The 17,421-nt window shown below is 36.2% G+C and overlaps 1 protein-coding gene across 1 annotated transcript in view; it reads left to right on the plus strand.

Annotated features, from left to right (window-relative positions):
• Positions 1 to 4,218: 4,218 nt before the first annotated feature.
• Positions 4,219 to 17,421, plus strand: part of AKAIN1 (A-kinase anchor inhibitor 1) — a 67,519-nt gene continuing 54,316 nt past the window's right edge. The window contains exon 1 of the mRNA XM_037125827.2: positions 4,219 to 4,242. Within this exon, the coding sequence (XP_036981722.1) occupies positions 4,227 to 4,242 (16 nt within the window). The 5' untranslated portion in view covers positions 4,219 to 4,226. The remainder of the gene's footprint in view (positions 4,243 to 17,421) is intronic.

The following is a 17,421-nucleotide window of genomic DNA, read 5'->3' on the forward strand; positions in this document are numbered from 1 at the left end:
GGAGGGGTTGAGCTAAAAGGAAGAGGGACTCATGAACATGGACAATGAGTGATTGCTGGGTTAGGGGTTATAAAGGGACTAAATGGTAATAGAAAAATATACTATAAAATTTAAATTAAAAACTAGTAATCATTTCCAAAAGTAACAATTAAATTTATTCTCAAATATACAGCTCAAGTGAGCAGAAAATGAGAACACCCAATTTCTCATTTTGGACTATATTGAGGCTTTCCTATTTGTCAATATACTTTTTTAAAAATTGTGTCATTCTTATTTTTGTTGTTGTTGTTTTGTTTAAAAAATAGTTTTGAGTCTCTCAGAATGCTACTTTTTGTGTTTTGTATCTTTTTTCCTTTGTATATTCTCATCCCAGACAGCTTCTTCTATTTCCCACCTCTTTTCTTTCCCCTTCCCACGTCCTTTTCCTTTCTCTTTTTATTTCTCTCTTTATTTCTCCTCTTTCCAGTCTATTTTTTCTCATTGATTTTCTCTTCTAAAATGACCGTGAAAAACCTATACATATGTAAACAGATACATTTATGCATTCAGAATTTACTGACTAAAGTTTTATACCATCTACCCACAATTTTGAAGATAAGTTGAAAGTTGAGTTGAATGCTTTATGCTTCCTAAAAACTAACCAGGTAGATTTTAAATTGAATTTTGTCCTTAACTGATTATCTCTCTACTACCATCTAGTAGACTCAACAATTTACTTGATGATTTGAGAGAACTGTTCTTATGTATTTTTTTTAAGATCTTATTTATTTATTTTTAGAGAGTGGAAGGGAGGGAGAAAGGGAGAGAAACATCAATGTGCAGTTGCCTTTCACGTGTCCCCTGCTGGGGGCCTGGCCTGCAACCCAGGCTTGTGCCTTGACTGGGAATCCAAGTGGAGACCCTTTGGTTCTCAGGCCGGTGCTCAGCCCACTGAGCCACACCAGCCAGGTCTGTATTTTTTTTTTCAGTAAGGAAGTTTTGCTGATGTTCCCTTTCAGAAAATATGGCTCTTCAATATTCCATTTTAAAACATCTTGCAAGTTTCATAAACTACTTTGTAAAATGCAAACCTACAAAGACATTGTACCCTACTCTTTAAGCCTGCAAAAATTCTTTAATATTTCCCATTGCTTTTCTTAAAGCAGCAAAGTCATTATTTTTATTCTCCTTCCCTACTTACCCCATCATCTATCTTCATTTTTTAAAAAAACTTTCATTTCCTTCTCTCTATATATTTTTTATTCTCTTTATGTCTTTACAAATTGGATAGCACAAAGATTAGTTTTTCAGTGTCTTCTTTCTTATGTTATTAGTTTTTCAATATCTTCCTTATATCTTAATGTAAATTGAACATTTACATTTGAACTTTACATTAAGATATAAAAATCTTATAGCATTGCTAGGGTATTTAAACTAAACCAACAGAATAATAACTCCAGTAGTAGTAAGACATGGAGATAACATTGCTGAATATACAAGTGACTTATGAAAATACTGCAAAATAAAAAAAATCGTTAAAGTTTCTTGGTGTTGTTGGGATAAAACTAATTGCTCTTACTAAAATATAAATAAGCAAAAAACTGAATGGGGAGTACTGTATATTATCCTTTGTCTGGGTAGCTGTGGTGTGTTGGGTAGAGAAAATGAAGAGATGATGGGAGAAAGTGATAATGGAAGGAAGAATGTTGGAGAAGAGGTGAGGCTGACAGAGTTTTCTCTTCTGTCTTGACCTGTTGAATTGGTTTTTACATTACCTCCTATTAACACAACAGGTGAATCAAAGGAGCTCTGGGGCCATTTTTAGGTTTTTTTTTTCTTTCTACTACTGTCTAGCTTGGGAGTCTATGGAAATCCTTCTGGGTTCCTTCCTTATATAAAAGTTAGAAATATGTGCTCTGAGGTTGCAAAGAGAAGTTAATATTTTATTTCTAAATGTTGATGAATCTAATGCATTGCTACTCACAATATAGTCTGTGGACCAGCAGCATCTGCTGCAGGGACATCACCGAGGAGCAGGTTAGAAATGCAGAATCTCAGGCCCTACTCTTCTTTACTGAACTATAATCTGCATTTTAACAAGATTTTCATGGGATTCACATGCACATTAATGTTTGAGAAATAATGCTTTAACATATCCCTATAGGGTTTTATTTATTACTAGGGTGCCAGTAATTTCCTGGACTGAGTTTAATTGAGGTTGTGCTTGCTCTTAATTAATCCACAATCACATTAAATCCCAACAACAAACATTGGAGATACATTAATCCTTATATTAGGTGACTCAGTGAAATAATTTACCCAAGATCACCTAACCAGTACGTAGTGAAGAAGTCATACATGAGTCTGATTAGTTTCCAAGTCTTCTTTTTCTCTACACTCTATTGCTTTTTCTTGAACTTAATCATAAGTGATTGTTTATGCATAGGAGAATAAAATCCATTACAAAATAAACGTTGTTAAGGAGAGCCTTACTGAGTATATTAAAACAAAGAAGTCTGTCATTCAATCAAAGATTATTTCAACTAGTCTTTCATACTTATGGTAATGAAGCAAATAAGACAGAATGAAGCATCATTGGTCCCTGGCTTTGGTGTAACTTGGGGAAATGAGAGGACTGCATCCTGTTATACTCACTCTTCAACCTGCTCTTCAGCTGACTTGCATCTTCTTGCTGCTGAGGCAGGTCCCATCTGTTCAAGCCTCTGTTGAGCCAGGTGCTAAGAACAGTACTGATTGTGTTTTGTTGATGCTGTCCATATGTCTTCATACAAACCATAGTTCAAGAGCTGTAAAGCTATTCGCATTCTCATCAGATTATTTTGAAAAAAGTCAGTGCCAATAGGCTATTTGAATGCTTTATTTTTTTAAAGAATGTAGAATTTATACCCACCAACCAAATTATTAAGAAATATTGGTTTTTTTTCAGAACAGGTATACTTTCCAGGGAGATGAGCAAGTGAAAAAACCCTACAAAACACTGGAGATGGCCCTGTTCATACTTTGTTTTTGAAGAATTCCATTCAGCTGCAACAATAGAGGATTAAACCCAAAGCAACTGACATCTGCTTTGAGGCTGGAGGGTCCTGTGTCACTTTAGCTCTGGTTGTAACCTAGATGGACTTGTTTCAAGCTGGTTAAGAGCCAGTGGGGGCTGTCTATACTGCACAAGAATTCCTCAGGGAACTAGATAGTGCTTTAAAATGAACAATGGATTAGAAGCATGAAGCGAGCTGGGGCATGTCCCAGTACCTTAGAGTAGAACTGGATGTATACATGATGGACAGAGTTTTCAGTTAGGTAAAGGCTGGGGAAGCAGTAATATTTCTGGATAGGTTTCAGGCCTGTTTTCACACTTCGAGGGACTCTTGGCTCATCCTTTCGAAGGGAGTGTGAGCTTGTCAGTGAAGGAGACCAGCCTCACCAAGGTCTCTTTCCTCTGTTGGGCCCTGCTTTCTCTAAAGTGATGACCTTGAGAGCATCCAAGCTTAGGGGCTTTTAGAGCCCGATTGACTGCCCGGGAGGGGGCCTGATAGTGGCACCCTCTTCAAGGCTCCACAGTCACCCAGTCCTTCCCTCCTGCTGTCCTTCTGACATTAGCACTAAGCTGGAACTCTGGGGTGAGGAAGGAGTCCTGAGCCCCAAGGGCTGTTAACTTGGAGGTCCCACCCCTTTGTTTAGAGGCAGCCCAACTCAGAGTACTTAGCCTCAAGAGTAAAGCTTTTTGCATTTAAAAAAAATAGGAGGGGGACAAACCCATTCTAAATGTCAGTCCAGTATCCACAGGGGCTAGCGACAGCAGGTAATTAGAAGCAATTAGCTGTCCGCCTGCCGGGAAGTCTGGCAATTACCTTTTTCTCTCTTCCTCTTCCGTCCTTTTTTCTCCGGTAGTAGCAGTAGAAGTGCTTTGCTCTGCAAGCAGCTATGTACGCTGAGTTGGCATAGGAATGAGGGATGAATTGAGCAGGGATTCCGTCTCCTCCTCCTGCCGCCGCGGTGGCCGCCGGCGGAGCAGTGCATTGTGGAGGCTGAGCGCGCTGCAGCAGCTGGAGCTGCGGCCCTAGGATCTTACGGCGGGGAGCTGTCCGAGGTGCTGACCGCCCCGGCCCGCAGCCGACCCGCGCCTGGCGCGCGCACCTGCACCGGACCCCTCCAAATCCTAGCCTTCCTCCACACCCCTTCTGTCTGTCTGCCTTTCTTTACCTAGGGCGTAACGGCTGAAGGAAATCATGGTGTTCGCTCCAGGTACACCTGCACCTTGCTTTTTCACCAGGTGTCCAGGCGGGGAGCGGGTAAGAGAAGGGAGAAAGTAGGGAGGGAAGGCCTTTACCTTACGGCCCATCCGCGCGTTTCGGAGTTACAGTCTGTGAGGGAGGAGCGGTGACTGCCGCTGTCGGAGTCTTCGTCTCTCTCCCTGGTCCTACCCCATCTGTCCTCTAACAGTCTCCAGCCACTGTCCTGTCGTTGCTCTTCCTACTTAGCCCCTCTACATCCCACCTGAGCTCAGGCACCTTGAGAACTGGCACCTTTGCCAGCCGGACAGGCGCCTACGTGGGCAGGAGGGTGGAGACATGGGGCGAAGAGTAGTGGGCTTCGGGCTAGTTCAGCGGCAATCTCCTTCCCTGCCACTTTCCCCTCTACCAAAGTGGCAAAGTGACCCGGTTTCCCCTGACCTCCTGAGCGGAGAAGTGGGTGAAGCCCAGGAGAGTGGGACGAAGGGCCGAAGAGCAATACTCCTTAAGGAATTAGACCTGAAACTCCGGCGGGCCGGCCGAAGGCTGCAGCACAGAGGCTGCTACTGCGGCGCAGCTGGCAGTTGCAGTGTCTTTCTGGAGCTGGCGGTGAAAGACTGGTGTCTTTGGTGCTGTCTGTGGCTACAAGTTGGGGAAGTCAGATTTGTCTGCATTTGACTGGCTTACCAGTATGTGCGTGTGTGTACGAAGATATGGATGTGTGTTTCAGATGAGGTCAGAGGGGAGTTAGGGAACAGCTGGGAAAGCGTGGTCATTGTTAACATCCTGAAGTCCTTCTAGGGGTAGATACAGAGTCTTTTTCTCCCTTCTCTTAAATTCCAGCCCCCGCTTTCATTAAGGACTGCTGTGGGAAATAAAGAGGAGTAAAGGGAAGAGTAGAGGGGCCTAGAACCCTTTAACTGTGTCATGGTTTAATTTGAAAGGTTGTTTTGCCTTTGCTATGGCCATGGACCTCGGATGGTTGAGGACGAAAGGTATTTTTAAAAGGAAAAAATTGAGTCTGGGCTTTAAAAAATTCAGTCAGGGAAACTTGAACAGAGGAAGTTGCATCCCCTCCCCTACAAATTATGATGCTAGCTGGGGAAGCAGTAATGTGTTTCTGACAGTTTTGACACTCACCACAAGCTGTGTGACTCAGAAGAATGAATGCCTTAGAGAAAAGCCAATGAGCTCTACCACTCCCCCCAAATAACTCAAAAGAATAAATTGTTCTGCATAGTGGGGGACATTCAATCAACATGGCATCAGGGCAACTGGAAAACAACAATTCTTTGATGTGTATATAAACTATTTAACACTTGCACTTTTATGCCCTTAAAATGAGTATTTTATATTTAAATTACCCTCTGAAGTAAACAATATTATACCTACTTTACTACTTCCAGGGAAGACACTGATTCCAAATAGTTTTGCCAGCCTCAGCTAGAGTTTTCTGACCTCAGATTCTGTATCTTTCCCCCTATCTCTTAGAACCCATCTTCCTGGAAAAAAAAAGCCCCATTAGTTCTAGAGGTTCCTCCATTTTTGTTCAAGGTCAGATGTAGCCAAGGGGAAGTGTCCTTCTATTTCCAAAGTGGGGAATTGGCTGGTGTTGTCCAGAGTGAACACTGTTGGGTGTTGTTAATGCAGCATTTTCTAAAAGCATTATTGTGGGTGAAGGCCTGTGCAATGAGCAGCAGGAAATTTCTGGAGTTGACTGATTTGGCTTAAGCAGACTAGTGTTTGGATAGTGCTTTACTTTTCCATTTTTCTTTCTAAGTTTTGCATTAGTTCTTTTTTTTCTTTAGGGAAAGTAGAAGTTATTCATAACTGTTAGACCTGGCATAAACTTTACCTAGATAAGATATGTGAAAAACTTTTTGAGTCATTTCTTCATTATTGAGTTTCTTTTGAAAAATCATGAACATTTGGGGCCAATAGCAACAGGGTGCTAAAAATATGTCAACTTATCTTCTCATCTACTGATCATATCTTTTCTAACTCATATACTGATATTATTTGAAATAAAATCAGAACAATACATTGTTTTTTTAACTTTCCCAGCTTTTCAGCTTTATAATCTCATTTCTAGAACTGTTGCTCTTCTAAATCTTTATAATTTGGGGTATCTAGATATTTTGTAGTAATCAAGGGAAATATCCCCCAGCTCTTTCTCCAAGTTTAATGCTCAGGAAAGAAGGGGAGAGATGAATATGTTATGATCACTCCAAAATTCATAAAATGTGCTTGATGATCCAATATAAATAAAACAAGAGACTAACAATGAGCTGTTTATAAAATTGGGTCAGTGAGTACTGTGCTTTTCAAAACCTACTGTAGCTTTTCAAAATTTGATAAAGGGAAATAAGAATCCTGAGGTCTTGTTCAGGTCTTCCCTCAGTGGATTAGCCACCCTTTGAATGGTCTGCTGACTTTTTGCTTACATTAAAGATAGAAGTAAAAAGTGACAGAGATTCATGGAGCAAGTTTCAGTCCAGATGTACAATGGAATGAGAAAGGGATAAAATGGGGCTTTATAACTCTAGCTAAGATTCGCTCTTATCATAAGTTATAACATATTCTTACAATGTCTTGTTTCAGTTAGTTTATAGATTGTACACTATATGGATTAGTTGGGCAGGGTCTTTGATGGTTTCTCACCTTACATAGGGCAGACAATGTGATCATACACTTTCCCCCTTCTTATACCATTCCTAGACTTTGTAATTTAGGAGAATTTTAATTTCATGCACCCCAATTTTTAAAACCCATAATGGTGAAAGGACATGAATAATAATCATTTAAGGATTCAGTTAATGTGAGCCTATCACTCATTTTTTCTTTCTTCTGAAAGAATTATACAAAATTAATAATAGTTAAAAGAGGAGTAAAGTATAAGTATATTGATTTCTATGTAAGTATAATATATTTCTAAATACTGGGTTAAACAAATTAAGCTGGGGCACATGGCTGAGGTAAAAAAGCCAAAATGAGGTTCCTTGCTTTCTTTTTCCAAGTTTCTTGTCTACTCCTCCTCATTCCTTCCCCTCAAACTGAAGGTGGAATCTTTCTTTCGGGAGCAATATGAGGAGATTTAGAAACATACCATGATAGCCAAAGGAAAGCAGATGACACAACCAGTACGGAAAAATATTTTGGCTCCTGTACATATTACTAAACTGACCCCAGCTACTTAGTCTGTGGTTGTAACAAAAGCTTTTGCTTGGGAGGGACAAAAAGTTCTGTGAGAAAACATCTGGACTTCTTCCCACTTTGTGCTCAGTTTTGTGGGGAATTCTTAGCAATTTGGAAAAGTCAAAGTGAAAGAAAGGAGAAAGATCACTGGATGTTGGTTTTGAAATTAAAGAAGTCTACAAGAGCATGTCAGGGCAAATCTTGGTGTATTGCAGGAAGAAGAAGGATGTGTTCAGAAATGCAAATGTCTTTTCAGTGCCATGTTTCACCCAAAGAATTCCAGACTGAACAATCTGATTAGTAACTCTTGTTCCCTGGAGGGAGAGCTAATAAAGAATAGAGTGTGTGGTGGAGAGTGTGGACAGAGTTTTTCTTATCCCTGGACCATTCCAAACTTCTTCCAATGATTGGTATATACTTCAGGGATTAATGCATCACCTGTGGATGGACCTAATACATTTTAACTTGTTTGGATTGCCTTCAAGTATGATGTATTGTCTATAAAAAGGTCTTTCTTCTCATGCACAGGAATTAGGCAGGGTATTATAGTGAGGATATCACTGGGAATAAAAATAGTATAATTGTAAGCAATCAGACAGCACCCACCTTGACTTCTAAGATTAAAATTTAAAAAATTTAGCAACAATAGTTAGAGAGCTATCAAAAATATTTAAGAAAATATTTATTACATGCTAGTTGTAGCTTTTATTTATTTATATAAACTAATTCCTGACAAATCAATTAATAAGTTATATATCTATCTTATCTCTAAGGTTCACATTCTTCCCACCCAATAAGTTGTCTTCTGTTGGCATAAATTTTTTATTTTTATTAAGTTATTATGAAAAATTTACATACAATTAAATTTACTTTTTGATGAATAATTCTAGGAGTTTTAACACATGTATAGAGTTGTGTAATGACTATAGAACAATTTCATTGTTCCCCAAAAATTACATCCAGTTTCCCAAAAATTACATCCAGTAGTCAAACTGTTCCCCCCTCTACCTCTATCCTTCCATTACTACTGATCTGTTTTTCATTCCTATATATTTGCCTTTTCCAGAATGTCATGTAAGTGTAACCATGCAACATGTAACCTTTTGAGACTGGCTTATTTCACTCAGTATAATGCCATTGAGATTCCACCTATGTTGTTGCATGCATCAAGTTCATTCCTTTTTATTGCTGAGTAGTATCCCATTGTATGTATGTACCCATAATCACTTATCCCTTTCCCCATCAGAAAACATTTAGGTTATTTTAAATTTCTGGTGATTATGGATAAACCTGTGATAAACATTCCTGTACATGTGTGTATGGACATAGGTTTTCATAAGTCTAGATTAAATACCTAGTCCTAGTAATACTGAATCTAAGCTCTACTGTTCTACAGAAGGACTATTTCATTTTGCATTACTACCACCAGCAATGTATAAGAGTTGCAGCTGCTCTGCATCCTTCTCCTTCCGATAACAGTGTCATGGTATTTATTGTCATTTTAATTTGTACTTCTCTAATGACTAAGTGGTTTTGATAGTTTTCTTTTAGGTGCTTATTTGCTACATGCATATCTTCTTTGGTAAGGTGTTTTTTCATATCATTTGCCCATTTTTGGGGGGAGTATTTGTTTTTTTATTGTTGAATTTGGAGAGTTCTTTATATATTCTGGATCCGAATCTGTTGTTGGATGTGTGATTTTAAAATATTTTCTTACTACCTTTTTCAGAACAAATTTTTAATTTTAATGCAGTAGAATTTATCCTCTTTTCTTTTATAAATTTTGTTTTTGGTGTTACATCTAAGGACTTTTTACATAGCCCAAATCAGGGAAATTTTCTCCCAGGTTTTCTTCTAAAAGTTTTATGATTTTACATTTAGATCTAATCATGGGATTAGATGCCCACCCTCATGGTTTCATCTAAATGTAATTGTTTCTTAAAGGCCCCAACTTCTAATATCATCACATTGGAGGTTAGGGTTTCAATCTAACAATTTTGGAGGGACACAAACATTCAGTATATAATAATTTGATTTTTGAATATGGTATGAATTGTAGGTCACTTAATTTTTTTGTAAATGAATGTCCAATTGTTCTAATACCATTTGTGGAAAAGATATTATTTCTCCATTAAATATCTTTTGTACCTTGTTAAATATTAATTGGCTATTGTGTAGGTCTATTTTTAAATTTTTTATTCTATTTCATTCATCTACATGCCTATCCTTCCACTAATACCACATATATTGGTCACTATAGTTTTATAGTAGGCCTTAAAAATAAGTAGTGAGAATATCTCAACCATGTTCTTTTCTTTCAAAATTGTTTTAGCTATTGTAATTCCTTTGCCTTTTCACATAAGTTTCAGAATCAGCTTGCCTATATCTACATAAATTCTGCTAAGATATTAATTGGAATTTCATGAGCTCTATTGATTGGTTCATGGGGAATTAATATCTTAACTATGTTTAGTCTCCAAACCATGAACATGATATGTCTCTTTGTTCAGGTCTTCTTTGATTTCTTTCATCAGTATTTTGTAGTTTTTAGTTTCTAGATCTCACATATGTTGATAGGTTTATACTTAGTATTGCTTTTGGGTAAAGCTACTGCAAATGGCATTAAAACCAATTCAATTTTCAAAAACTAATAGGTAGTATATAAATATGATTGATTTTTACATGTTGACCTTATTTCTTATGATCTTGCCTAGTTTTTGCATTAGTAGCTATTGCAAAATAGCTACTACTTAGTTTTGTAGTAGCTATTTTAAAGATTTCTTAGACAATCATGTTGTCTGAAAAACAAGGATAATTTTATTTCTTTTTTAGTTTTATGGTTTTTTTGCATTGACTAGGGCTTCTAATACATTAGTAAATAGAAATAGTGAGAGTGGACATTTTTGTCTTGTTCCAATCTTAGGGGAAAGCATGCAGTCTTTCACCATGAGGTATGATGTCAGCTGTAGGATTTTTTGTACATGATCTTTACTGGGACGAAGAAGACATTTTCTAGTTCTAGTATATTGCTATTTTTTTAACTCATCAATACATGTCGAGTATTGTCAAATGTTGTTTCTCCTTTTAATGATATGATCATGTGGGTTTTCTTCATTAAATGGTTAATATAGTGAATTACAGTGATTGATTTGAATGTTAAACCAGCTTTACATTCCTAAGATCATGATATCACTTGGTCATGATATTCTTTTCATACACTAAAGGATTCAATTTGTTAATAATTTGTTGAAGTTTTTTTGGTCAATATCCATGAGAGATACTGGTCTACAGTTTGTTTTTTCTGTACCATCTTTGTCCAGTTTTGATATCAGTGTAATGCTGTCCTCATAAATGAGATGGTAAGTGTTCCTTCTTCTTTGACTTTCTGGAAGAGATGGTGTAGAATGGAATAATTTTTTCCCTTTAAATGTTTGGTATGATTCATCAGTGAAACCATCTGGGACTAGAGTTTTCTTTGCAGAGAGCTCTTTAAACATGAATTCAATTTGTTTAATTGACCATTTTGATTTAATGGTTTAATAGGACCATTTTATTTATCGTGGGTGAGTTTTGGTATTATTTTTAAAGAATCAGTTTATTTCCTCTAACTTATTGAATTTATATGAATAAATTTTATAATATCCTTTTAATATGTATGGGGTCTATAGTGATATCACATTTTTGTTTCTGATACTTATAATTTGTGTTACTTCCTTTTTTGTCAGTTTGGCTACAGTTTTGTAAAATTTTTTTGTACTTTCAAAGAAAAGTCTTGGTTTCTTTGATCTTTATTCCTTTTCTTGTTTTAATGCCATTGATTTCTGCTCTTTATAATATTTTTCTTTTTACTTTCTTTAATTTTATTTTGCTCTTCTTATTCTAGACTTAAGACTAAATTTAGATTGTTTATTTTAGATCTTTCACTAATATAAACATTTTGTGTTATAAATTCCATCTAGGAATTGCTTTAGTGTACTTTTAATGTATTTTTATTGTCATTCAGTACAAAATATTTTATAATTTTCTTGATATTTCCTCTTTTTCCTAATAATTATTTAGAAGTATGTTGTTTAATTTTCAGTTATTTGGGGGGATTCTCTACATATCTATGTTATTGATTCTAAAATTGAATTTATTAGAGTGATATTAGTTAACAAAACCGTACGGGTTTCAACTATACAACTCTATAACATCATCTGCATGTGTTCCACCCAAAGTCCAGTCTCTTTTTGTCCCCATTTATCCCCACTCTGCTATCTTCCATCTTTTCCAACCCCATTTTCTGACAATTACCATACTGTTGTGTGTGTTTGTTTTTATTTTTTTTTGCTTTAATCTCTTCACTTTTCCATCCAGCCCTTTACCCCCCAACCCACAGAGCTGTCTCTCTGTTCTATGCATCCATGAGTCTGTTTCTATTTTGTTTGTTCATTTTATTCATTAGATTCCATGTATAAGTAAAATGATACAGTATTTTTCTTTCTCCAAATGACTTATTTCACTGAGCATAATACTCTCCAGGTTCATCTATGCTGTTACAAAGAGTAAAACTTCCTTCTTTCTATGGCCTAGTATTCCACTGTGTAAATGAACCACATATTTTTTATCCACACATCTACTGATGGGCACTTGGGCTGCTTCGAGATCTTGGATATTGTAAATAAGGCTGAAATGAACAGATGGGTGCATATTCTTTCAAATTAGTGGGGTTTTTTTGTTCTTCAAAAAACACTAATGGTTCTGCCAGAAGTAGAACCATTGGAACATACAATATATGAGAGACCTACAGCCAATATCATACTCAATGGGCAAAAACTAAAAGCTTTTCCACTAAGATCAGGAATAAGACAAGGTTGTCCACTTTCACCACTTCTATTCGATATAGTTTTGGAAGTTTTGGCCACAGCGATCAGGCAGGAAAAGGAAATAAAAGGCATCCAAATAGGAAAGGAGGAAGCAAAACTGTCACTGTTTGCAGATGACATGATAGTGTACATGGAAAATCCTATAGACTCTACCCAAAAACTGCTCAAACTAATTAATGAATTTGGCAAAATAGCAGGATACAAAGTCAATATCCAGAAATCAAGAGCATTTTTGTATACTAACAATGAATCAACAGAAGCAGAAATCAAGAAAAAATCCCATTCGATATAGCAAAAAAAATAATAAAATATCTGGGAATAAACCTAACCAAGGAGGTAAAAGACCTGTATGCAGAAAACTACACAGCACTGAAGAAAGAAATCAAGGAAGACACAAACAAATGGAAACATATACCTTGTTCATGGATTGGAAGAATTAACATCATCAAAATGTCCATACTACCCAAAGCAATATACAGATTCAATGCAATACCTATTAAAGTACCAATGGCATATTTCACAGACATAGAACAAACACTTCAAAAATTTATATAGAACCATAAATGACCCCAAATAGCAGCTGCTCTTTTGAGAAAGAAGACCAAAGTAGGAGGGATCACAATACCTGATATCAAACTGTATTACAAGGCTGCTGTAATCAAAACAGCCTGGTACTGGCATAAAAACAGGCACATAGACCAATGGAACATAACAGAGAGCCCAGATATAAACCCAACTCTCTACAGTCAATTAATATTCGACAAAGGGGGCAATAACATAAAATGGAGTAAAGATAGCCTGTTCAAAAATGGTGTTGGGAGAACTGGACAGCTACGTGCAAAAAAAATAAAACTTGAGCACAAACTTACACCATACACCAAAATAAAGTCAAAGTGCATAAAAGACTTAAATATAAGCTTTGAAACCATCAAAGTCCTAGAGGAGAGCATTGGCAAGAAAATCTCAGATAAATTAAAAAGACAACCAAGCGTATGGGAAAACATATTTGCCAATGATACCTCAGACAAAGGTTTAATCTCCAAAATATACAAAGAACTTACATGACTCCACTCTAAGAAGACATCTAACCCAATTGAAAAATGGGAAAAGGACTTGAACAGACACTTCTCCAAGGAGGATACACAGAATATCCAGAGACACATGAAGAGATGCTCAATATCATTAGCTATCAGAGAGATGCAAATTAAAACCACAGTGAGATACCACTTTACACTGGTCAGGATGGCTATCATAAAGAAAGCAACAAACAACAAATGTTGGAGAGGGTGTGGGGAAAAGGGTCCTTAGTTCACTGTTGGTGGGATTGCAGACTGGTACAACCATTATGGAAAACAGTATGGAATTTTCTCAGAAAAATAAAAATCGACCTGCCTTTTGACTCAGCAATTCCACTGCTGGGATTATATCTTAAGAATCCTAAAACATCAATTTCAGAGAACCTATGCACCACAATGTTCATAGCAGCACAATTTACAATAGCCAAGAGTTGGAAGCAACCTAGGTGCCTGTCAGTAAATGAATGGATCAAAAAATTGTGGTACATATACACAATGGAATTCTATGCAGCAGAGAGGAAGAAGGAGCTACCACCCTTTGCAACAACATGGATGGAACTGGAAAGCATTATTCCGAGTGAAATAGGCCAGACAAATGGCCTATTTCTGTGTTGAAAGACAAATACCATATGATCTCACCTTTAACAGGAAGCTAAACAACAAAACAAATAAGGAAGCAGAATAAAAACAAAGACACTGAAATAGGGAACAAGGGGACAGTGACCAGAGGGGAGAGGGAAGGGAATTTAAGGGGGAAAAACAAGAGGGATTTGGAGAAACAAGTATGAAGGACACAGGGATGAGGACTAGGGGGGGAGGAAATGGGAGGGAGGTGGGGAGCACGGAGGTGGGGGGGCTGCGATGGGAGAAATAGACAAAAAACTGTACTTGAAAAATAACTAAATAAAATTAAAAAAGTTATGATATATGTACATAAACAGAATATTACACAGCAATAAAAAATGAAACCTTACCATCTGTGGCAACATAAATAGAGCTACAGGGTATTGTGCTAAGTAAAATAAGTCAGAGAAAAATAGATACCATATAGTTTCAATTACATGTGGAATTTAAAAACAAAAGAATCAAATAAAACAAAAACATACTCAGAAACAAAGACCAAAGGAATGGTTACCAGAAGGAAGCAGTAAGGGAAAATGGGTGAAAAGGGGAGAGGAATATAGGCAATAATATTGGGATGAGTTTATATGATAACAAATGATTACTAGAATTAGTGGGCTTATCAGAGTGCGACATATAAAAATGTCTAATAACTATGCTGTACACCTGGAACTCGTGTAAGATTATAAGCCAGTTATAAGATTATATACCATCTATTCTTAAATAAAAAATAAATTAAAAAATAAATTTGAACCAAAAAAAATTAAAAAGTGGATGGCTGTGTAAATGTCATTTTGATACCATTGGTTGATAGTGTTATTAATTTCTTCCATATCTTAGGTCACATTCAGTGTTCTTTGTCTATTGATTGGTAAAAAAGGAATACTGAAACCTGTAGCAAAAACTGTAGTTTTTTTTGTTTTATTACCTTTCGTTTCGTGTATTTTACAGCTCTCTTATTGCATGCATATACATTTAAGATTCTTGTGTCTTCTTGACCCTTTTTTAAAACTATTATTTATGTATTTATACTGAGAGGTGAAGAGAAGGAGAAAGAGTGGGAGAAAAACATTAATGTGTGGTTGCCTCTCATGTGTGCCCTACTGGGAACCTGGTCTGCAACCCATGCATGTGCCTTGACTGGGAATTGAACCGGTGACCCTTTGCTTCACAGGCTTGTGCTCAATCCACTGAGCTACACTAGCCAGGGCTTCTTGACCATTTTATAATTAAGTAGTCTCCTTCTTTATACCTAGTAATTTTTCTTGCTTTGATATCTATTTTGACTGAGAAGAACATAGCCACTTCAGCTTTCTTTTAATTAGTGTTTACATGATACAGTTGATCCTTCTTATTTATGAAATACATATTTGTAAATTTGCCAATTCACCAAAATCTATTTTTAAAATAGATCAGTCACAATCAACATGTGCAGCACTTGTCTTTGTCATTCAAGGGTATGCAGAGAATACCAAAAATTATGAGTTTCCTGACATGCATGTTCCTAGGTAAGGTTGAACAAGGCAATGTTTTTTCTCCTTCTTTCAGTTCAGATACTGCAAATAAGCATGCTTTTCATGGTCTAGTTGTTTTTTCACACATTTGTACTTTTTGTTTGTGTATTTATTGTTTAATACAGACCTTAATTATAGTGGGGTTGTTGTCTAGTGTTTTTAAGTGCAAGAAGGTTATGATGTGCCCTGTGGGGGAAATTGTTGAATAAGCTTCAGTCAGGTATGAGTTACAATGCTGCTGGCTGTGAGGTCAATGTTAATAACCACATATACTACATAAAGTGTCTTTGAACAGAACACTTGTAAAACAAGGTTATGTATTGCTCTGTTGACAAAAATGTTGTAACCAGAGGCTTGCAGGTAGGTACTTTAACTTCTAATTTCCTTACGAACAATGTTTGCATATTTGCTAATTTAGTTTTTGTAGCTACTTTATAGAATGTAACTATTGTGAATTATAAGAATAGACTGTATATCTTTTGCCCTTTTACTTTTAAATTACCTTTATCATCATATTATATATTATTGTAGACAGCATATTGTTGGGTCTTGCTTTTTAATCACATGCATCAAGGTGGTTAGAGTTAGTTAAGACAAGGTGCCAAGGTGCCTTCTTTCTATAACTACTGCATTTTCTATTTTCCCTTTATCATTTATAATTAAATAATATTTCATCATTTAAAATTTTTTGTTATTGTCCTAGACATTTTAGTAAGCATAAATAATTTAAAAAATCACAATCTTATCTAGCAGTAACCACTGTTAAGATTTTATATGTAACTTCTCAGACTTTGTCTTCATAAATATCTTTCCCACAAAACAAAAATATTATCCCAACGTGTATATTTTTCATATAATTGTTTATACAATGTACTGCTACTATCTTCTCTTATTATTCATTTGTCTTTTACACATCATTAAAAATAAAGACATATAGCAAAAGATATCATGATTCCCATTTTTACAGATGATAAAAGTAAAGCTCAGAATGCTTGACAATTTTAGGCTGTAGAACCAAAATTTGACATTGGGTCCATTTCTTTTCTATTTACAACATGGTTTTTAAGTAAATAGCAAGCAACAAACAATTTGTAGACTAAAATTAGAGGCAAAGGAAAAGATAAATCTTATCTCCTTTGGAGAAAATCTGTATATTAAACACCTGTTCTTCCAAGTTAGAATTTATAAGGGGTTCTCTCAACCTTAGACTCTGTTCTTCCAGACTTACTGGATTCTTCATCTTCTCCAGGATTCTGCTCTTAGTAATGGAGAGTGAAAGAATGGAGAGCTAAGACTGCCAAAAGTTGAGCAGCAGAATAAAAAGTCCCAACCTATTTACACAGTGCTTTATAGTTCTTAAAGCACTTATGTGAAGTAAGCACAATATGTAAGATATTTCTTGAGTTGAGAATAAATGGTATTGGACTAAGTATAATTTCTCCACTCTACAACTGATGAAAGTATTTCAGTTATTCCATAGCAATTTAAATATGAGGCAAAGTTGATTGTTGTATAAGCATGAGTTTGGGGACAAATAGGCCTGGGTTCAAACGACTAACCTCTGCCATGTCTACACTTAGTGGAATTGAGTAAGTCATCTGGTCTAGCCGATTTGCTTACGTGTAACATGAAGAGCATAAAACATATTTCCAGAGTGATGATGAAGATAAAGATGAAGTAAATGGCCCACGATAGGCTAGATGGTGGCTATTACTGATGTAACTATTTTTTTAAAAAGGACTAATAGTGTGTTTTTAATGTATATATACATGTATATGATTTTAAGATTGGACCATCAGTCTTGGGGAGCTACACAGTTGATTCATTCTAAGGAAGATGACTGACTTATTGGTTTGCTACTGTATACTACCTAGGTAGAGTTTATGAAACTTTAAAGCAAAATGCTATGACAAGCTGAACT

This window comes from Artibeus jamaicensis, unplaced genomic scaffold (assembly GCF_021234435.1).
Source record: "Artibeus jamaicensis isolate MK-2021 breed Jamaican fruit bat unplaced genomic scaffold, CSHL_Jam_final contig_354, whole genome shotgun sequence".
Lineage (NCBI taxonomy): Eukaryota > Metazoa > Chordata > Mammalia > Chiroptera > Phyllostomidae > Artibeus > Artibeus jamaicensis.